This window comes from Hipposideros armiger, unplaced genomic scaffold, assembly GCF_001890085.2.
Source record: "Hipposideros armiger isolate ML-2016 unplaced genomic scaffold, ASM189008v1 scaffold_982, whole genome shotgun sequence".
Classification (NCBI taxonomy): domain Eukaryota; kingdom Metazoa; phylum Chordata; class Mammalia; order Chiroptera; family Hipposideridae; genus Hipposideros; species Hipposideros armiger.
In genome coordinates, this window is record NW_017732332.1 from 316,001 (window position 1) to 338,972 (window position 22,972).

At 52.8% G+C, this 22,972-nt stretch overlaps 1 protein-coding gene across 1 annotated transcript in view; it reads right to left on the bottom strand.

Annotated features, from left to right (window-relative positions):
• Positions 1-7,511: 7,511 nt before the first annotated feature.
• Positions 7,512-22,972, bottom strand: part of NUP210 (nucleoporin 210) — a 142,563-nt gene continuing 127,102 nt past the window's right edge. Inside the window, exons 32-40 of the mRNA XM_019631065.1 lie at positions 20,883-21,103; positions 19,470-19,606; positions 17,211-17,334; positions 15,977-16,123; positions 13,404-13,654; positions 12,156-12,372; positions 10,365-10,460; positions 10,200-10,283; positions 7,512-8,945 (exon numbers count right to left, since the gene is read on the bottom strand). Coding sequence (XP_019486610.1) covers positions 8,845-8,945; positions 10,200-10,283; positions 10,365-10,460; positions 12,156-12,372; positions 13,404-13,654; positions 15,977-16,123; positions 17,211-17,334; positions 19,470-19,606; positions 20,883-21,103 — 1,378 coding nt within the window. The 3' untranslated portion in view covers positions 7,512-8,844. The remainder of the gene's footprint in view (positions 8,946-10,199; positions 10,284-10,364; positions 10,461-12,155; positions 12,373-13,403; positions 13,655-15,976; positions 16,124-17,210; positions 17,335-19,469; positions 19,607-20,882; positions 21,104-22,972) is intronic.

Below are 22,972 nucleotides of genomic sequence, written 5' to 3' on the forward strand. Positions count from 1 at the left end.
ACAATCCAGGGCTGACCCAGTGGCTTGTTGGTTAAGAGTTGGCTTGGAAGCGTGAGCTTTGAGCAGCAGGACTGCCGGTTCAGATCCCACATGGGCCAGTGACACTGCCCTCTACAGCTAATATGGTGAACAACAACTCGACCTGGGGCTGGGCTGCCGTGAGTCACCAGTGACAGCATAGGCTGCAGTGGGCTGCGTGAGCTACTGTGAGTGGCCGGCAGCCAGCATGAGCAGCTGGCAGCTGGCATGAGCTGCTGTGATCCGCTGCCTTAGCCGGGAAGAGCGCAATGATCACAATACCAGCATGGGCCAGTGAAGTGACGTCCTCCACAACTAGACAGAACAAAAGGACAGCAACTTGTCTATTCCCCTTCCCCAATTCCCCAATGCTGTAACCCTCCCACAATAAATAAATAAATAAATAAATAAATAAATAAATAAATAAATAAGTACAACAATCCACATACTGCAGAAACATACTTGGAATGACATGTTCTGAACCCCCACAGAAGCAAGCTGCTGAATGTGATCACAGATATGTGAAACCATAAAAGTACACACAAAACAATAATATTATGTACTGATGCTTATTAGTAACAACCAACGCTGCTTTGGAAGGACATGCTGCAAATTTACAAATGTAGTTGCCTCTAAGAAGGGAGGGGAAGAGATAGAAGGGCAGAGGTTAAATGACATTTAAGTCATATTTGTAGTTTTTTTTGTTTACCTATTTAAAAAAGAAAAACAACACTACTGCTATAGCCTAGAAGCCCAAAAGACCATGCTAACAGTTGCCCACATTGAGTGGAAGATGGGGGAGGGTTGTCATATCATTCTTTGTACTTTTCTATATTAAAATTTTTCCTTATGAAAAATGGCCCATGGAACAGCCTGAAGCAGAGCTGTCTGAGGGGAGGGGGCACCGGCCCTGTCTCCCTGCCAGCACAGCTCTCTTTCCAGGGTGGACCCCCCACTTACCCGATGCAGGTGACCAGAGGCAGTAACAGGTGTGAACAGCAAGCCCTGATGTAGTCTGCATGGATTCAAATCCTGGTTCTGCCACTTGCCAACTATGTGATGCCAGAAGGGTGGCTTATCCTTGTGTACCTGTTTCCCTGTCTGTAAATGGTCATAGTACCTCATAGGGCTGTGAGGATGAAGCAGATTAGAGATTGGGACATGCTCAGCACATGCCTCGTAGGGCAATGCAGTAAATGCATGCATGAATTGCTCACCCTGCTCCCAGGCCTCTTCCGATGGTCCACACCAGCCACAGGAAGCCGTGGCTGGTATGGGAGCTGGTGGCTACTCTGCAGAGTTACCTCTGCTTGGCCCTGACCCAGGTGGCTTCCAAATGTCCAGGCTGCTGGAGGGAGTGGCTTAGGGGAGGCTGGGACAGACTTCCCCTCCCCACGGGCATTTGGGGTACAATGAACTAAAGAGTTTCAGCTGCCACCTGACTCCCTAGCCCTCCTCTTCTCCCCACTGGCCTGAAGCTCAGGGCATTCCAGAAAATGAGAGCCCTGTGATGGAGGAAAACCCACAATCCCTTACTCCTTCTTGGGCACCCATTCTAGTATTCATTCAACAAACCATCTTGAGAACATCCTTCCTGTGTGGTCCCCACTCTGAGGGACGCAGTGGAGGAGGAGGCTGGGGTGGAAAGGTTTTAGTTTGGGTATGGGACCCACATTGATGGAGCGTCTTGCTGAACCACATTTCCATCAACCCTCATGGCAGCCTTGAGTGTGCGGCAGACAGTGCCCCTCCCAAGAAGAAAGAAACTGGAGCTGGAGCGGGAGGGCGTGAGGCCTGCACCAGACAGTGTGCCTGTGCCCTTTGTCCTCAGAGGCTCCCACCCGAGTGCCTGGCCTGGGCTCTGAGCACCCACTACCCTTCCCGCCTCTGCTAGGACCTCCCAGGAAGCCCTGTCCCAGCAGGATGAACGGAAGGGACAGCACCCAGCAGGGCCCAGGATCGAATAGGCCGAAGGGAGGGGGCCCATCCCAGGGCCCAGTGATGCCAATCAGACTCTGTGACAAGTGGCAGAAAACGTGCCTTCAATGGGTTCAGACAGAAGGGCATCCGTATCATACTTTGCATTAGTTACCCAGTGTCACAATAACACTGCCTAACAAACCGTCCCCAAAGTGGGTGGTTTTTAACAACCATCATTTCTTCCCATGTCATAGGTCTGTAGGCCAGTTGATCTGGGATGGGGGCAGGGATCATTTCAGGTCCCTTTTAGGTGTCTTTCCTCCTCATTGGACCAGCAGCCATCTGGGCTTCCTTACTATGGTCAGTGGCAGAAGCACAAGAAGGGTGTTGGAAACTTGCAGTGTCTCTTCAAGACCAGGCTCTAAACTGACACACTGTCACTCCCATCCACATTCCCTTAGAGCAAGTGATATGACCACAGCCAGCTCCCAGGAGGGGGACATATACTCAGTGTCGAGTGGGAATCATTGCGAAGTCACACGGAAGAGGGTGTGTTTGCAGGGAAGGCAAGGGCTGGCATAATGGCGGAAGGTACTCTGGGTGGGGGCAGGACAGGTATTAAGATACCTGCTTTGAAAATGAGGGAACTACTGTGACCCAGAGAGATGAAATGATTTGCATTTTCCATCAGACTAGACCTTCACCACCCATCATGGATGCCCCAGGCCCTGGGCTCTCTACTAGCTGGTATATCAGATTTTGAGATGTAACATTGCCAGGATGCCACACACACACACACACACACACACACACACACACACACACACACACACACAGAGAGAGAGAGAGAGAGAGAGAGAGAGAGAGAGAGAGAGAGAGAGACAGAGAGACAGAGAGAAGGGGAGACAGAGAGAGAGAGACAGAGAGAGAGAGAGACAGAGAGAGTTAATATTTTTGGTCAAACTTAGGCATTCTGGAGAAAAAAAGATCCATATGCAATACTATATTTTTAACGCTCCATGGTGCTAAAAGCGTCTTTGGCACCCTTTGGAGAGCGGAAAGTGCTTGGTTAGTTTTGGGGACAGAAAGCTGAACTGTGCTGTGTGCCACCTGGTTTTGCTGATGCACTCATTTGGGGATGATCTGGCTACTGCTGGCAGCACGTGCATTTGCCAACCCCAAATGTGCTTTACAATGATGGTCACCTCTGGGGAGAAGAAAGCCCAGACCACTCACCAGTGCATCTGATTCTCTCTCCAGCTCTGTCCAGCCCCAGAGGAGTCAAGATGGGGAAAGGGGAGAAAACATCATCATCAGAGAGAAAAACAACTGGGCAGGTGCTGAGATCTTTCTATTTTTATCTGAAAGATGTCAAGAGCGTCGATATCCTGGCATCCAGCCAGCCTGAAGGAATGCCATGCAGGGAGGGACACGACCGTCCTATTGCCCTCACCAGCCATGAACCAAGACAGACAACCCCAGCTGTGGATGTGATGGAGCTGTCTGCTAAGGAGCTTTCTGGGAAAGAAGTCTTTAGTCCTTAGAAGGAAAGAGAGAGAGCTTGGCTCTCTGTTCCTCTTCTTATGGACGCTGCTGTGTCTGGGAGTGACATGATGCAGCCATCTTAGGCACTGAGGGGACCTGCTTGAGGGCATGCTGACATTTGTGAGTGCTAAATGTGCACTTCGTATGAAATTGTTAAAGATATTTCTTCCCTAGGTTCAGTCATCAATCCAAATGGAGACAGCAGCCAAGAAATCACGAGAAGGCTGAGACTTGGAAGGGCAGCAATGGAAGAATCAGGAAAGATCACCAAGAGCAAAGACGTGTATTAGAGATGCCGACTAAGCTTAGCCACACCTCGTATTTTTATTTTTAATTATTATTTTTTCCTGTCTAACATTATTTTTAATGGGTATATATATTTTATATCACAATTATTTTATTTATTTATTTTTATTAGTTTCAGGTGTACAAAGCAACATAATAATTAGACATTTACACCCCTTACAAAGGGAGAACCCCCCTCCCCCAATCTACTACCCCTCTGACATCGTATATAGCTGTTACAATTCCACTGACTCTATTCCCTATGCTGTACCCCACCTCCTGTGACCATATAAATTTGATTATAGTTGACATTCAATATTATTTCACTTCAGGTGTACAGCACAGTAGTCAGGCACCTACACAGTCTATGAAGTGATACCCTTGGTAAGCCCGGTGCCCATCTGGCACCCTACATAATCTTTACAACACGGTTAATTATATTTCCCACTCTGCATTTCATATCTCTGTGACTATATTGTGCCTTCTAATTTGCTCTTTCTAATCCCTTCATCTTCTCCCCCATCCCTCCCCCCTCCCATCTAGCAACCACCAGTTTTTTTCCTATCTCTGAGTCTATTTCTGTTTTGTTTGCTCATTTATTCTGTTCTTTAGATTCCACATATAAATGAGATCATATAGTATTTATCTCTCTCAGTCTGACTTGTTTCACTTAGCATAATATTCTCAACGTCCATCCATGTTGTTGCAAACGGTATGATTTCCTTCTTCTTTATGGCTGAGTAATAATACTCCATTGTATAAATGTACCACAGTTTCTTAATCCAGTTGTCTACCGATGGGCATTTCGGTTGTTTCCAACTCTTGTCTATTGTGAATAGCGCTACAATGAACACAGGGGTGCATATATTTTTTTGGATTAATGTCTTGGGTTTCTCTGGATAGATACCCAGGAGTGGAATTGTTAGGTCATGAGGTAGTTCCATTTCCAGTTTTTTGAGATACCTCCATACTGATTTCCACAGTGGCTGCACCAGTCTGCAGTCCCACCAACAGTGCACCAAGGTTCCCTTTTCTCCACAGCCTCGCCAGCACTTGTTGTTTGTTGATTTATTGATGATGGCCATTCTGACAGGTGTGAGGTGGTGCTTCATTGTGGTTTTTATTTGCATTTCTCTAATGATTAGTGATGTTGAGCATTTTTTATATGCCTGTTGGCCATCTGTATGTCCTTTGGAGAAATGTCTCTTCATGTCCTCTGCCCATTTTTTAATAGGGTTATTTTTTGCTATTGAGTTGTATGAGTTTTTTTTATCAATTTTCATACTCTCGTATTTTTAGTGACTACATATGGATACAAAAGTTGGACAGTGAAGAAGGCTGACAGGAAAAAAATTGATTCATCTGAAATACAGTGTTGGAGGAGAGCTCTACAGAGACCCTGAACCTCGAGGGAAGATGGACAAGTGGGTCCTAGAGCAAGTGTAGCCTGGAACATGGTTGGAGGCAAAAATGACCAAACTGCTGCTGCCCTACTTCAGGCACATCATGAGGGGACAGGGTTCTTTGGAAAAGACAATAATTCTGGGAAAATAGAAGGCAACAGGAAAAGAGGGAGACCAACCATGAGATGGACTGACTCCATAAAGAAGCCACAGGCTGAGTCTAGAAGAGCTGAGCAGGCCTATGAGGACAGGACATGGTGGACGTCACTCATTTAGTCACCAGGAGTCAGGGCAACTTCATGGTAGGCAACACAGCTGTATACCAGCAGGCTCTGTGCTGAACATATGACACTATGTCTTCCTGTGTACCAGGTCCTGGGGACATAGTGGAATCAGGCCTGTTGCTTCCCTCAAGGGAGTCCCAGCTGGGACGGGAAGTGGGGTCAGATGATGGCAACAGCACGGGGAATGCCAACAGAGGTCAGAGGACTGGAGGAGCACCCTGCCTCCGCTCACCTGCTGTCTCCATTTCTTCCTGTGAACAAACGCTCTCTCTCCATCTGGGCTCCTTGTGGACCCCTGTGACAACTTTCCCCAACACAGTGACAGTGGCATGTGTGGGCACAACGCCTTTCATCTGGAGACACATTGTGTCCTCAGAGTCCTGAGAAAAGTGTCCTCCCCTTTTCTCAGTCAGGGACCAGGACCAGGGCAGTGACAGTGCCTACAGGGGCTTTTGAGATTCTGCATTTAGCTTCTCAGCATGGGCAGGCTGCGACAGGGCTTGTGTGTCCTAAAGCTGTCACTTGTTCCCTAAGCACTTCTGTTCTGGCCTCCTCCCCACCCCAGAGCCTCCCACAAGGAGCTGAGGCCTCATCACCTGTCCCTCTTCTGCCTCTCCCCGAGTGGGGTCAGACCCTTCCTCCAGGAGAGGACACCCCCTCACCCACCCACTGCCCCAAAGACAGGCCTCATACATGGGACCTTATGTTCACAGTGATTATGCAGGCACTGCTATGCCCACGTTAGAGAAGAGAAAGCCGAACAGAGCCCAGAGCAGGAGTGCACAAGCGGCATGGGTGTGTGTGTGTGTGGGGGGGGTAGGCGGCCAGGGTAGGTCCAGGGCCTGGGCCCAGCTGCCTGGTCTCCAGGCCGGTGGGGCAGTGGGGAGTGCTGTGTGAGGGCTGCGGTGTGGCCCGAGCAGTGAGGGCTGGGCTGTTCAGGTGTGCACTGAGGCGCTGCCATTGAATCAGTGGCATTCGCTTTGGCTGTGAAGGAAGACCCACTTGATCTCCCCTGTCAAGCAGGGCCATCCTGGGTGAGGGTGCAGGCTCCATGGTACAATGGCCCAGTGACTCTGGCGGCCACACTATACTCGCAAAATGGAACACTCACGTGGTCTGCTCAGCCAGGGGAAGGGACGATGAGGTGAGTACTGCTTCCCTTCGGGAGACTTTTGCACAAGCTCCACGGGACACTGCTGCTCATGTTCTGTGCCCACAGTGGCATGTTGGCTCTGGCAGCAAAAGGGGTGGGAAATGATGTGTATTCTGGCTGCTTTTTGCCCTGCTCCCAGTCAGGGCTTTGGAGCCTAAGGAAGAAGGTGGAGTGATGTCAGGGACAACTTGCCTCCACCAGAGGTGCCTTTGGGTGGCCTGTGACCTTGGGCAGCTACCTCATTTCTCAGCATCCACTCCCACACCTGTGACAAGGATATCAGCAGCACCTGTTTCACAGGCCTGTTGGGACGCCCTGTATGACTGTTCTGTGAAGGCAGAAAGGGTACTGGGGGACCAAATGGGGGTGGGAAGGCCGGCAGAGGATCCACCCTGAGGGGCATGAGTAATGGAACAGGCAGAGGGTGAGGGGCTGGGGAGGCGAGGCAGGGCAGCAGACAAGGAGTTGCCCACAGGTAGGGAGGATGTCCAGTCTGCAGAGGTCAGTGAGGGGAGTGGCCGAGTAGAGGTACTGGTGACCCTGGGGAGGATATCAGCCTTAGGGAGAGTGGGGCTGGCAGAGGGAGAGGTGCCTGAGAGAAGGCTGAGCGGACACTGGGTGACATGTGGTTGTGTGGGCAGGGCAGCTACATTCTCCTACAGGGAAGGCATCCACGGGGGCCCTGGGCTGGCAGCTGTGGGAAGACACCATGGCCACCTGCCCTGACCGCCGGATGGTGTCTCAGAGGTGGGCCAGCCACAGAAGGGAGGTATATTGTAGAAGGTTCAGGGGCGGCAGGACAGACCTCCTCCCTAAACCCATGTAACCAGAAGCAAAGTCACCAGGGCTTGGGTCACTCCCAGGCAGGACTCAGGCAATTCTGCAATGATCACACACCTCTTATGAGATTATATTGTGCTTTATTAAACAAACCGAGTAGAAATGCACCGATTTACATCCATGTGGTCAGTTTGAACTCAAGTAATATGCAAGGCACAATTCTCCCTGTCTCCAGCTTTACAAAAGAAATCACATGGACCAGCCCAAAAGGACTGATGTGGCTTCACAGCTGCGGCTCAGGGTCACACAGAACCCCACACAGTGTCCACGCGTGCCTGGCCCTGGGGTGCATCTCCAGGTCTTCCTGAGAGTGCAGGGCTCCTGCCCAGGGCACAGAGCTGCGTGCGGAGGTCTCAGTTGCTGAGGAGGTGAGGAGGGAAAGGAGGGAGGACTTGCCCCAGCCCTCTTCTCCTCCCTGGGCCCTTCCTGGAGGGTAGGTCTGCAGGACCTGGCTCGCTCTCCTGGGCTCTGTGCCCATTAGGGAGCTGCCTGGAGGGCCCTGGGCCCTCTGCTGCCTCCAAGGAGGCATCTTCTGCTGGGGGCAGGACAGAGGCTCAGATATGCTGAGGTGGGACTGTGGTACGAGAGGGACAAACAACACTGGGTCTTTGTGCTTGGGCGAACACAGTGGCTTTTCCAGATAAACAGAAAGGAGATTCCTGACCCCAGCTCAAGGACATTCCAACATCCCTGTGCTGATAGAGAAGTGGGGCTGTCCCCACAGGGCCTGGGCCGAGCCCAGGAGATGTTTCCACAGCTCAGGACACAAAGAACACGGGGCCAGCAGTCTGGTCGCAGTAGCCCAAGGAGGGGCTGAAGGCAGGCTGTTGCTTGCTGCCCAGTCTGTGTCTCCCTGGAGCCCAGGCCGCATGGGGTTCAGTTGCTGCGGTCCTCAGGCTTCTGAGAAGTAACGGGGCAGGCACCAGACACTCATCATTCACTCCCCTCATCTCCTAGCAGGAGCCAGATTAGGGGGAAGTCGTTTCCACAGTGAAAAACACCAAACAAAAATTAAAAAAATTAAAAAGTCCTTTCCCTGAGACCATGGCAGTAACATCATCTACAACTTCTAAACAGAGCTTGGCCTGCTTGAAGTCTTGGGAGGGAGTGGTTTCAGAGATGCTAGGAAAATGAAAGCATAGCTGCACATTGTCGAAACCCTAGACAACCAGCATGAAGGAATGAGTCGGAAAGTCTCAGCCTTTGCAAGACTGAAGTAAGACAAACAAAGTCCGATATGTGAGAATAAGCTATGAACACAGTCTTAACTAAGGCCTGTGAGGACACAGGAGGCGTGCGAGTAGGCTCGTGTCTGGGGCTGGCTCAGGGCTGGGCCAAGCAGGATGGCCCCGTCGTGGAGTCACAGGAGTGCCAGGGCCTTGGCAGTGCGTGCCGCCTAGTGCGAGGGGTACGCCGGGCTCCACAGCCCCGAGGGAGGACTGGCCCTGCGACCAGGCAGTGTATTGAAAGGCATCGAAGGTGATGAGGCAGCAAAATCTAGGTGGAAAGAGATGAAGTGAGCAACCAAGCACAAGGAAGATGGACATTCCTCTGAGATGTCTGTGAACAAACTCTATCAGATGCCTTCCTAACTAAGCCCCCACGCATCCCTGGGCCATCAGAGGGGAGGACAGAGGGGGATGCTGAACAGCCCTCAGAGGGAAGGAGCAATGGCTGGACGTGTACAGTGTGACCCCGACCTCTGCAAGCTCAAATGGCGAGTCCCGGGATGGCGTGGAAGTGTCTGGTCCTTGGGGCATCCAGGAGGGCGCTGTCCAACTGGGCAGGAAGAGCCTCTGGGGCAGAGGCAGCAGCATGAACAGACCCCAAGGTGAGAGGAAGGGTTTGAAACATTGGGAAGACAAGGCCAAGGCCCTGGTGGGGCTCCAACACACAGGGAGGGTCAGAGACGCAGTACAAAAGGGTGAGCGCCTCTGTGAGGACAGCTGTCAGCCAGGGGAATGAGCCGGTGGGCATTCCATGGCCTTCACGGCGGCAGTTCTCAGGCCTGCGAGGCACCCCGGCAGAAGGCCGTGGTTCTAACTAAGGGTCCGGGATGCAGGTGGGAGCTTGTTACCTTAGAAAATGCATCTACATACAAAAGTGTGTCCTCTTCCAAACGCTTCATGGACCCTTGAGGCCTGCCAAGCCCCACCAGTGGGTCAGTAGACACCAGCACAGAGATTTCTTGTCGGGGGAGGTAACATTCAAATGGGAACCGGGAGACGTAACCTGCCATGTGCAGCTGTATAGGTTGGGCACCTTGCAGATTCAGGAGACACCGCTCAGAGAGAGAGGTGCCCCTGGAGTTGTACAGGGCTGCGAGGGCCACAGACTACTGGACTATTAAGAGGCACAGGCCTTGCCAATTTTCTCCCTCATCAGCACTGCCTGGAATCCCCCTCTCTGAGTAGCCAGTCCAACTAGCTCAGAGCCCACTGCAGTGTCCCCAGAGGGTGGGAACCAGTCCCAGCACACACACCTGCAGCGGCAGAGCCCCCGCCCCCAGCCTCTCCACTCTGCACAGCTCCGCCTGGGAAAAGGTCTCCCAGGACCTAGGACCTGCCCTGAAGCCTTAAGGTTCCTCTGGCTCCCAGATCTGCCCTCCAGGCTTCAGAGGGCTGCTTCTTTTGGCCCAGGGCCATGCCTGCTGAGACTTGGGGTTCAGGGCCTCAACCCCCGGCTCCTCCCACAGGACCCCTCCTCTTCATCCCAGTTCTGTTGGGCTATGCCTGCAGGGTGGCTACTTACAGTGGGGGCTGTGCCGAGGGCTGACTCGGGGGGAGAGGGCTGGAGATGTGTTGAGCTCCTGGGGGGCGCGGACCGTGTGGTAGGCTGCGAGACAGCAAAAGTGGCTGGTTAGAGCAGGACTGGGACGGGGGAGTGACCCAAGGAACACAGTGCCGCTGGCCTCACCTATGACCATGACAGCAGTCCCAGCCAGCATGGCAAACAACGTGAAGAACATGACTTGGTAGGAGTCCAGGAAGTGCTGGAAGAGGCTAGCTCCATCTGTGATAAGCAGAAAGGTGACTTACTAAACTAGCCTGTGGGGCCCCTCGTGTCCGTGTCTGTGGTCAGAGGGTGACGTGCCCTGCTTGGGCCGGGGGCAGTGTCCAGTCCCATGGGGCTGTCACCCAGTACTCTCCCCTCCCACTTGAGCTGCTTGATCTGACCCTGTTTCACCAACAGCCTCCCTCCTTGGAGGAGATGCTGTCCTTGTGGAAAGGCTCAACGCTGCACAGTGGGACGCTGTGGTTTCCTTATGGTTCAGGGACAGAAGAACGGTCCTGTCGGGGAGTCTGGAGGGTACGGGCTGCCCGGAAGTTAGCCATAGTGCCCAAAAGACAAGGTAGTATTGAGAATGCCAAGTTGTGAGTCAGAATCACAAAACTGGACGCCAGCGGCAGAGGCATCAGACAGGGACCACTGCTCTGAGAACTGAGGCTGAGTGCGCCCAGGGCCCAGCATCTTTTGCCCAAAGCTGCTGCTGTTCAGGCGCCCACCTTGGCACTGCCCAGGCCTCAGCCCACACCCTCACACCTTATCAAGGACCCGTCCCCCACCTCACTGGGCTGTCCTGAGCTCAGCAGGAAGAAGGCAGTGGTCTCAAGTGTCCCTGACATTGGCCCACACTTTCAGTCCACTCCCAACCAGGCTTGATCAGGTCACTTCCCTCTCTCAGAAAAAAGCCCAAGACCTGGTGTGGAGTCCCAGGCTCCTTCCAGCTCCCCTGGGCTGCACCTTACCCTGAACATCACCCCGGGGTCTTTCTGACTGCATCATCCTCCCCTGGCCACTAATTTCCAGACTGAGCTGCAGCGGCCCCTTTGAACCGCAACCCCTCCCAGCAGAGGTGAAACCACACCCTGTGTGCCACCCCATTCTCAGCCACATCTCTAGAATGCTTCCGTTCTCACTGCAGGCGCGATTCCATGCCTGTCTCCTGGGGTTTGAGGTTTGGGCACCTCTCAGGCATCTGCCCAGCCCAGGGTCTGGCACACAACACATGCTGTTCCATGATGACAGAATAATGGAGTCATTCATTACTGAGCACCCACCATATGTTGGGGAGGCCCTGTGCTAAGTGCTATCCTCACATACATCTAGCTGGGGAAGACCGAAGGAATCCTAATAATTAATTAGATTAATTATGGCATAGGCTGATAGTGGGCAGTAGTGCTACGGAGGAAACACCAGGATAAGAGTGTTTGCAGTGAGGTTCAGATTTTCAGATTCTAGGAGAAGGCCATGTGTGAGGGAAGCTTTGAAGGAGTTGGAGTTTGGGCCAAGGGGCTATCTGGGGGGAACGGCATCGTAGGTAGGGGGAACAGCAAATGCCAAAGGCTCTAGTTGAAGCCAGCCTGGCTGGAGCAAAGTGCATGGGGGAAATGAGTCATAAATCGGACAGGCAGCTCATGGGGGCCTTTGGGACCTTGGAGGGACTTGGGCTTTACCTCCCAAGGGAGGTGGGAGGCATGGTAGAGTGCTGAGCAGAGGATGGCAATCTAGTCACATTTAATAGGCTCTCTCTGGCTGCCTGCCATCTTGAAAATGGATGGGGTGTGACTGCCCGAATACGCAACCTTCACTTTGTGAGACATTCTGCATTTCTGACTCCTCCAGTTCCCACTAACACCCGAGGCCACTCCAGTCCATCCCTCCCCAGCCAGGTCCATCCAGCTGGTGAACCGGCTCATGACTCACAAGGACCAGGCCCTCGGTGATCCATCACAAAGACCACGGTGACCGGGATGGTGACGGCTTGGCTAGTCGTGGGGCTGGAGAAGGTCACAGTGGTGGACAGAGGCCCCTGGCTGCCGGCCACAGGATCCGAGAGGCCAACTGTGTATGTGACAAAGCTGGGCAGCCCAAAAGACTTCTCCTTCTCGAAGGCCAGCACGGCTGGGGATCCCGATTTCACCTGGGAGAGATGTCAGGGCTGGAGGGGAGCACCCCCACTTCTGCCTGAGATGCTGTGCTTCCCTCCTGTGCTTGAAGGCTAGGGGTGGGGACCCCTGCCCAGGTGCCACATCCTAGGCAGGTGATGATGCCTGGGTGCTTTTAACTGATAGCATGCCATTCTGCAAAGTTGGGCAAGGAGCACACTATCTATACAGGGGGTGTTTTGAAGGAAAAGACAAATCAGTGTCATTGAATTCTAATCAAGTGCTCTTTAAAAAATGCTAACTTGACATGAACTACCAAACACCACCTTTCTTTTTTTTTCTTAAAGATTTTTATTGGGGAATTGGGGGAAGGGGAACAGACAAGTTGCTGTCCTTTCGTTCTTCAGGCTAGTTCAAACACCACCTTTCAAGGGAACAGTCTGGACTCTGTTAATGGCCAATCGCCAGCAGCCTGATCCCAGGCCTGGCAGCCCCTCTGTCACCACAGCCCACTTATCCGTGACTCACACTGAGATTATTCAGCCCTGTTTGCTGCAGGAGACAAGAGGACGAGCAGGCACAGACGCCAACAAGCCCCTTCAGGCAGCACCTCTGGTCCCTTCCCAAATCGTTGGACTCTAGGACATCATTCAGTAGATGGGAAAACTGAGGCCCAGAGACAGGGCACTTGTCCCCTGTGGGCACGAATCAGTGACAGGTTATGGATTAGGGCTTTTCTTCTTGCCCATGCCAGCAGCATTTCTGCACTGAAGCCCTTCATTCACTACTAACTATTCCCTGGCACAGGCTGTGTGCTGGGGAGGCCCTGTGCTAAGTGCTGCCCTCGCATACTTACTTGCTAGTTGGAAAAGACCAGCAGAAGTCCTGTTACTTAATATAATTACAGAGGCTATAAAGACCAATGTGCTACGGGATAAACAGGGTAAGAATATTAATTTTTTTTTAATTTTAAAAAGAGATGGTCCAGGACTTCCATATTCCATCCAGCCCTTCCTGATTCCTTGTCCTTTCCAACGTCCTTAGCTTGCGCATGGACACCACTCACCTCCAGGTTCTCCAGAATCTCCATGGCACCAAACACCTTGACCTCAGAGCTGGTGTAGTGGTTGCTCAGAAGGACCTCAGCCTGGTCGGCATACAGCCCTGGGCTAAAGGGCACCTCAGCTGCGACCTGCTCTCCAGAGAAGTGGCTGCCCAGGAGGGAGGCAGTGACCAGCAGCGCTGTCTTCTTCATGCTCAGAAGCTTCAGCTGCTTGTCCGTCAGTCTGTGCATTGTGACCAAGCAGAGGTACCGGCCTGTGGAGACAAGGGTGTTCCACTTTGTTCCCTCTCCCACCTGTGGACCCTGAGAAAGATGATACCTACAGAGAAGAGCCCCTGGTGGTTACTATGCTCAAATTTAAAAGCAGAGCCTAGCAGCCATTTCTAAATAGGGGCCTCTCTCACAAACTGCACTTCAGGGAGAAGCCTGCACTGAACTGCCTGTGTTCCTGACATGTGAACCAGCCCTTATAAAGGACTTCCCGGAAGTGTATTTCAACCAAGAGGACTGAGGCTTTCCCTGTCCAATTGGAGCTGTGCAGCTATATCACCATCAGCATCTTCACTGACCAATCAGAGTGGCTCCATTTTGACTAATCAGGACAGTGCCTTTTGGACCAATCAAACTGTGAGTGTTTGGAGTCTCACAGTTTTTTTGCATGAGGACAGACCAATCAGGAACCTGGGGTGGCTCCTCTCTGGCTTGGACAGTGCAATTTCCCTTTTCACTGAAGACTGTGTTCCCCAGGCTAGAGCTGAAACACTGAAGATGTCTTGCAGGACCAGAGTAGAGCAGAGCAGATGGAGCAGAGCAGGTGGCACAGAGCAGGCAGAGCAGAGCTTTCCAGCCAGAGAGGGGCCTCAGCCCAGGGCCACCTCGCCCCAGGGCTGCCCCACAGCCATGCTCTCTTAATTGTGCTGTAACATTCCTGAGCTGTTCTTACAGCCTTGCTGTATCACAATTGAACTGTTTGCACTGAATAAAGTTTCCTTCTTCCCCACATCCCAAATTGGGGATTCCTGTTGGCATTGAATTAGCACCAATGATCATTGGTTGACGCACCCATGCCCTGATGCAATTCCTTCTCCCTGCTTTTCTAACTGGAGAACTCTTACTTATCCTTTAGAGCTCAGCTGAGGTATCTCCTCCAGGGGCCTCCTGGGAAGTTCTTTGTCAGTGCCCTCAACCCACTGGACACCCTTTCTGTGACCAGCACTCTCCTTTACTGTCACAGAATCCTCTATTCACCAGACCCCCACTGGAGCGATGCTCTCTGTGGCAGGAGGGTCTAGTCCAGCTTTGATCTCAGGGCCCAGCCAGCCTGGCTCAGAACAAGTGTGAGAAAATGGTGAACAGACTCCATGACCCATCTGGGCTGCAGGCTGAGCTGGGCTGACTCCTGGTACTGCCTATTGCCCCAGATGCAGCAAGAAGTTCTGTGAAGGCATGAGCTGGGACTATTTTGGTGTCTCATGTCTTCCATGCCTGACTCAGAGACATAAATGGGCTGAATAAACACTGTGAGTGGTGCTTTGGAAATCTCCCTAAATCTGGAAACCTGGATGCCTAGATTAGGGTCCCGTCTATGTCCAAGTGCCCCTAGGTGAGTCCCTTCCATGCCTGTGCCAGCTAAGCACCCTGAGCAAGTCAGCTTCCCTGTTGGCCATTTCTCTTGGTCAAGTGGGGGTAACATCATCCCCCTTGGGGATGTGTCAATGAATAACCACGGCCTGGGATCACAGAGTACCTATTCTGTACTAAGCCCTGAGCTTGAGCCCTGTACACAGTGTGCCCACAGGATGCATCTTCTGTTCTCAGACAACGGCCTGGGCGCTAAAGATGCTTTGCTGCTGTTGCCAGAGATAGAGATGCAGAATAAGCCCAGAGAGAGGGCTCTGCATGCTGCAGATGGGCTTATGGTCTGCCAACTTCTCCCAGTTAAGACTGGGTGGCATATTCTTAGAAAGAACTGGAAAAAAACACCCACTGATCATCAACAATCATCATCATAACAACACTGGCAGTTGCCGTTGAGGACTGAAGATGTGAGAAGCATGTTGCAAGAATTGTTCCATGAACCCTCACAGCATCCTAGGAGGGCATCCTTTCATCAGAGGAGGTGATGCTTGGCGTGACTTAGCCTTAAGTTCCATGGTGCAAGTTCACGGTGTGCTGCACAGCCCTGGACTATTTAATAAGGCCTCTTGCACCCCTCTCTGGCTTGCTCCTCTCAGAGTCCTGACCTGCAGGACTCCCCATTTCACGAAGGGATGCAGCCTTGATGCCCGCAGACTCTGAGCTGGGAAGAGCAAAGGAGGGACTGAGCCCAGGGAGTCCCTCTAAATCATGTCCTTTCTGCCGGGGTAGGTGGATGCCTAAAATGGCCATGACCCAGCACAGGAACACCAACCCCTTCTGGGGGCTGCAATGAACCACAGAGGCCAGATTGACGGCGTCAGTCCCAGGTGGGCTCCTGACAGATGGCCCCTCTGGACAGACAGCCACTGTGAGCCAAATGTGCCGAAGGCAAACCCTTGTGCAAGTAAATTTCCACTTTCAAACCCCTGCAGACTTACCCAGAGCAGTGTCAAACCTTGGTTCTTCAGTGAAAATGTCACGTGCCGGGAAATCGAAGACATCTTGCTTGAACTGGAGCTGGCAGCTGATGAGGGACTCTGGGCGCAGGGTCTCAATAACTTCCATCTGGGCCACGGAACACTCACCTAGAGATGGGAGGAGGGTAAGAAGGGTGTGGGCCAGGCCTGCAGCCACCAAACCTCAGACCGCCAAGGCCTTGGCACCTGCCTAAAGAGCCCCAAGATGAGGGAGCGTAATAGACCACATGCTGCCTGGTCAGGCCACAAAATGGTACCTGCACCCCAAATTCCTTCCATACTAAGTCGCTGGAGCTGCCCAAAGCTCCGTAATGGTGCCATGGTTTATAAAAGCTGAGGACAAATTTTACAGAGGAGAGTGTCATTCTGAATCCCAGGCAGTTTCAGGTCAGAATTTCAGGATTCGTTCTAGAGCTTGCGTCCAGGGGCATGGCAGATGGGCCAGCCGCACTAATGTGTGCCATCTGTTTCTGTCAGCAGGGGAAAATAGGCAACTTATTTCTGGACATCAGGAGGGCAACAGATCCCTGCGCATACACTGAGTACCACTTCAGCAGCAGCACAGTATCGGTCACTTGCATTGAGGTAGGAAAAGAGAGGTTACCATGATGTTTCAATAAAGCTGCCTCGTTAATCAGAATGAACACAGTGGTATTTAATTCTACCAGTTAAGTGGTTTTTTTAAAAAACAGCTTTGTATTTATTTTTATTAAAAAGCCCTGTATTAATTTTTTATAAATTGATGTATTAATTTCTGGCAGCTGCTGTCCGGGGCTCTCATGGGCAGGGGATGGGGCTGAATGTTTTACGCATGACTTGGGAGAGTAATTACAAAAATCACAATCAGTGATGAGGCCTGCGAGGTCATCACTTTCTGGGATTAAGGGTGGTCAGTTGTGGCTTTCTTTACTCTGATGCCCAGGGTTGAAGTCACTTTTCTATCTCAGCAACAGACAGTTTCTGGGTGCCAGTGTCCTTCAGGAAGATTCCTTTCATAGCTTCTGCTTGTGGATGCCTAGAATTTCTAAAAAAGCTGGAAGGGACAGGCCAACTGGGGTTAAATGTTCTCTCTGGAGTGGCCATGAGTGAGTAGGAAAAGCATATGAAACCCCATAAGAAGGACACAAGAAGCCCCCTCCCCACTCCCTGAGCCTGGCAGGGCTCCTTCCAGACCGCCTGACCCCTCACTCTCTACCTCTTAGGTTAGAGTTTCTGTCTCCCACGGTGACCATCACTTTGGAGGCTGTGACCTCCTGGAAGCTGGTCTGGATGGGCCGGACGTGACGTGCTACGATCCTCTGTGGGATGCCGATCACTACCTGGGAAGGAAGCCATGGTAACTTCAGTGAGCACCACACATGTGCTGTCCTGTGCATCTCTGTGATCTCTCCCTCTGGCCTGTGATGCAGGCACCACCCATTTCACAAGTGACAAAACTGAGGCCCAAAGCCTAAATGATGTGTGGGAACATGGCAGAGCTGGGGTAGACCCAGGCTGGGCAGACTCTGCAGCCCTGGGCTCTCCCACTAAACGACAGCAAAGAGCTAAACAGCGGACCTCAGTTCACTCATTGGTCTGGGGTGAGCTGTGGACTTTGACTCCTGTGAGAGTTATCATCACTTCTCTGTACCTCAATTTGGTTAACTAATCTTTCAGCAAAGAGAGAAAAATCCATTTTACTTTACCATAATTTATTCACAATAAATCAGCTTGACCAAAATGTGAACTCACATGGCCCTGGCAGTGAGTTCCCCTTGCCCATCCTGCAACCAGGAACACGCAAACACCCCAGTTGCACGCCTCCACTCTCACCGGTAGATCCCAATGCCATCTGCCCTGGAGGCCCAGCTCCAGGGCAGCCTTCTCCAGCTGGAAGGCCTCCTGGCGCCTCTGGGCAGGAGGGGCACTTCCTGCCTCCCCCAGGTCTAATTTCTACCAGAACATGATCACCTTGAGAGTGGGGATGGGTCCCAGTCTACCTGAAGCACCTGCAGCTCCCAGGGCCATGGCCCTCGCAGAGCTACAGGCAGGCCGCAGACCCTCAGTGGCCAGCCATCTCCATTCCTGCACTGTAATTCCCACCTTCCTCTGTCTTGTCTCCTATTCCTGACTACCATGCCACAGTCCTCTCCCAGCGTCCTCCCTCTCCTCCTCCACATCTTGACCCCACTTCCCCCACATGTTCCCGCCCACTCCCAGGTCTTCAAGAACCATCTTTGTGCTGTAGACTCCACCCACCCCTTCCCCTCCTCTCTTGGGCTCGTAGGCTCTGCTGGGCACCAGGTGACTGCCCCCAAATTTGCTCTGATCCATATCACTGTTTGATTTTAAAACCCTGACGACCTCCTACTGCGGCTGGCATAAGCCTCAGCCTCTGCACCTGGAATAGCCCCAGTGCAGCTAATGCCTGCTGGCCACTTGCTGTGTGCTGAGCACCCTCCTTAGTGCTTCACACGTGTTAGCTCAGTGTTCCGCAGCACACTGTGATCCCCATTTTACAGGTAAGGAGACTGACACACAGGGAGGTTAAGTCACTTACCCAGGGTCACAGTCTCTCAGTGGCCCCACTGGGATTGGAACCTAGGCAGGCCTGGCCCCAGAGCCTACGCACTTAACCACTCCACAGAACTACCTCCCTGGAAATCAGCACGGTTCACGATCTTATCACAAAGCCAGCCTCCGCTTCCCCTGCATCCTATGTTCCAGCCACCAGGGCTTGGCTCTTGAGCCCTGGACACCTTTGCCCATTTCATGCTCCCTCTGCCAGCTCCCTTCCCCAAGTCCCCGCCCCTGACCACTCTAAGTAGCTCCTTCCAGGACAGCATAGCCTTAGGAGTCACAAGGTGCGTCTCTGCAAGTGGCTGGCCCAAACCGCAGAGCTGCAGCAATAAAGAGACACGCTCATAGGTTAAACCCTGGACCTGACAAAGGCATGTTGACTCTAAAACTGACACGTTTGGGACGCGGCCAGCCTTCGCTCATTGAGTCATTCTCAGCTGCAGAGAAACAGAAGATAGAGCAGCTTTGTTTGTCTCCAGGGAGATTCAAACGGTGACTCGCTGGGGAGAGTTACCTTTGCCCGAGACGCCCAATCACTGCACTGGCCTGCCCACAGCTGCAGCCCCCAGGGATGCCCATGCGGCCGTTCCTCCCTTGCAGGCACGGTCAGGTTCAGTGGAAGCTGGGATCCATCTTAGGAGACTGCCTCTCACCATCACACCATTTGAACATGGGGAGACAGAGGCTGAGAGGAAAAGGGCACTTGTCCCAATCCCAGAGGTAGTGGGCGGCAGACCCCACACTCATGACTCCCAGATCCTGACTGCCTCACAAGGCAATGGCACATCTTTCTCTAAAAAAGGGGAATCATTCAGTATTGAAAGTTGACAGTTTCATCCAAAAAGCTCAGTCATGCCTCTCAGGCCACGGAGCCATATGTGCCCTGAAGCCCCACCTCCTTGTAGGTCCTCAGGTGCCCAGCGACCTCGTAGTAAATCGTCACGGATCCCGCATCCCGGGCCACAGCCACGCCCGTCTTGGGGTCTATGTGGAGGATGCTGTTGGCTGAGGAGCTCCAGGTTCCAGAGAGACCTAGGAGAGGAAGCCTGGGTGTCACCCATCTTTCCCACATCTCACACTGCAGCCAAACCCCGTGTCACCTGATGGCCCTGCCAGCTGTCTGCCGCCCCGCCCCCACAATCCACACAGCGGCCAGGTGTAGCCCACTCATCACCCTCGGACAGAAGCCACACTCCGTTTGCTTCTGTAGCCTGGCTTGGCCCGCTCCCCTCGCTCCTGGTTGCAGCCACATGGAGCCAGCTGCAAGCCCAGCACACTTGCTCACCGCACAGTGTAGCCTGTCAAGAATACCCTCCGGCCCCCTCCCACCTCCAACACCTCCAGGCTTGGTGTCTCTGTCATCCCTGTCCTGAGATGACCTGGGTGCTGGCCCTCCAGGCCCCCACACTGTACACGCCCTCCCCCACAGCACCACCCCTGCCCCCCACATTGTTTATCAATCCCTTTTAGTAAATAAAGCAGGTGTCAGGCTCAGAGCTGTCATTAGACAGCATTTCTTAGGTAAAAGCCAATCACATCATAAAATAAGTACAATAAAGGACTCAACAACCACATTCTGTTTATGGCAAATTATACTTGCTTTTCTTTAAAGGCAGTATTTAACTTCCTTTTAAAATGAATTTAACTAGGGGGGAAAAAAGGGATCTAATCTGAAACAAACGTTAAGTAATTGTACATGGAGTGCATGGCTGTACAGGTGGCATGGGAATGGCTGAAATCACCGCACTGGCCATGGGTGTTCTTCACTTAGGGCTCCTTACAGAGGCATGCTGTCCAACATGATAGCCACTGGCCATGAAATTAATTAAAACGACACATTCAGCTCCTCAGCTGCATTAGTCACATTTTAAGTGTGCAATGGCTAGTGGCTACTGTGTCTGACAGAGTAGATACAGGACATTTCCATGATGGAAGAACATTCTACTGGACAGAGCTGTTTCCGAGCAGGGGTTGGCAAAGAGCCAGATACTAAACATTTTGGGCTGTGTGTGCCCGAAGGTCTCTGATGCCACCAACTCTGATGGTAGTTGGGTGGAAACAGCCACTGACAGCACGTCAACGAATGGGTCTGAGTGAGTTCCAACAAAATAGCATTTGCAAAAAGAGGTAGCAGGGTATGTCGCCCGGGGTGGTGGTCTCATGGCTCCTGTGCAGGAACACTGTCCAAGTCCTACTTGTACACCTCCCACCAAGGGAAGCTGAGCACCTCCCCAGGGAGCCCACTGCCATCTCTGCGTGGGCCCATGACTCACAGGGAGAGTTCCCTGGGCCAGTGCGTCTCTCTTACCTTCCAGGCTGACCAGGACAGTGGTCAGACAGAGGACATCCCCCACCACCACCGTTCCAGGCAGCTCTGGGGAAATGGCCTGCTGGACGGGCAGCGGGACGAAGTCGGAGAGGCCAATGTGCTCCCCGTCCCACACCCGGAGCAGTGTGAGGCCCACGCTGACGGAGCGGATGACACAGGTGTTGTTGGTAGTGCCCTTCCCAATCTGCACAAACTCGTCTCTAGGCACAGGAGGGAGATGAGGGCTCTCAGGATCAGGAAAGAGCCCCCTGACTTCAGAGGGAGAACTGCAGCATGAGTCCTGTGGTGCTGGGCAACACCCGTCACCGACTGCAGCCCCAGAAGTCACTCCGACTCACAGTTACCCAGCAGCTGCTCCACAGAAGAAAGCACCACAGGCCGCGCCAACCCGCCCCATCTCATCGCCCAGAGGAGCCCATGGCTGTCATTCAGGAATGCCAGCATCACCACCCCCAGGTCGCAGGGGGAAGCTGAGGCCCAGGGAGGACACTGATCTGCAGGGAAACAGGACGTCTAGGGAGGCACAGGCTGCTCTTCACAGTGTGAGCTGGACAGGCAACACAGCTCTGCCCACTTCCTCTTCTGTCAGTCACAGGGGCTCGATGTGAGCACTGAACCAGAGTGGGGGCTGTGAGCGCTTAGGCCAGCACCTGATGTGGTGACAGCTCAGTCCACACCAGCCAGTGTTGTCCTGTGGAAAGCTTGGACTGGGTAGGCTGAGGGGTGAGGGTCCCTGGCTTCATCACTTACCTCCACCATGCCTTCAGACCCCTGGGTCCTAACTGGTCTCTTGGAGACTGGCTCCTGCCACCAAAGAGCCAGCAGGGTGGCTGAGAGGCTGTGACAGCCCAGCTCCATTTCCTGCAGGGCAGCCTACTCCCCAGACTGACAGACGGCCGGGACACTATACACAGAGCTCCACAGCTGGCCAGAGGCCTCACCTAGCCCTGGGGACTAGGTCACGTTCCCCACATGACAGGTGTGGGAACAGAGGCCTGGAGAAGTGACCTACCTTGTGTCATCCCTTTGGAAAGCAGGCTCCATAAAGTGTAGAGCCGGGCTTGAAACAGGTCTCACTCTAAATGCTATGCCTCCAGCGCCTAGCCCTGACTGCATGCAGCACCAGGGGCACATATGCTGCAGGGCCCCAGGAGGCCACGCTGCAGCAGTCATCAGCCCCTCCTCGTGCTGCTCAGAATACCTCCCCAAGGCCCACTCTTTCCTCCTCTCGGCTGGCTGTGCATCCCCTTGGGGCAGTGGTTCTCAACCTTTAGTCATGTTTAAACACAGATGGTTTGTCCCAGTGAATATGCATTTCTAAGAGTTTCCCAGTGATGCTACTCTGGGGACATTTTGAGAGCTACCCCTCCGGTGGACTCAGAAGTTTCAGCAGGCTCAGACAGAGGCCATGCTCTCTTCTTCGCTCTGGAGACCATCCCGTGTCTCCTCACATTCGGCCTGAGGCTGCAGCTATATTTTGGAACAGTCTGAAAAAGAACTGCACTTGAAGCTGGGTGGGACCTGGTATTTAAACCCCACTTCCTGGCTGTGTGGCCCTCGACAAGTGGCTTGACTTCTCTGGGCCTCAACAAATGGACTACAGTGAAGTGCAAAACGTCATGTAGGGTTTGCACACAGCAGACGATCAGTGAACGACCAAGCACTGGAAGGTGTGTGCCTTGTTCTGACCCGCTTTTGTAGTGTCTGTAATTGATGACTTGCATCGGCAGATCACAGGGCCAGGCCAAAGGCTGGGGCTATTTACATCTCCGCTGCAGTCCAGCTTTGAAGGTGCACAAAAATCTTACTACAATCCCTCCAACTACAAACCCCAACCTCTGTGTTTTGCTTCTTGACCTTTAGGCGGCATCCCCACCAAACAACATCTTGCCAGAGAGTAAACAAAGGCCCCCAGCCACGCTTTTCCCGTGCTCCTCCTGCCTCCAGACCAAGACTCGTACTGCCTTCACTGGCCCCGAGAGTGGCACGCCTCCTCTCAGAAACTCCAAGCAACAAAACTCTTCTTTCAATAGCATTAGCCTCTCCGTGTTGTCACCAGTCACCTCCAT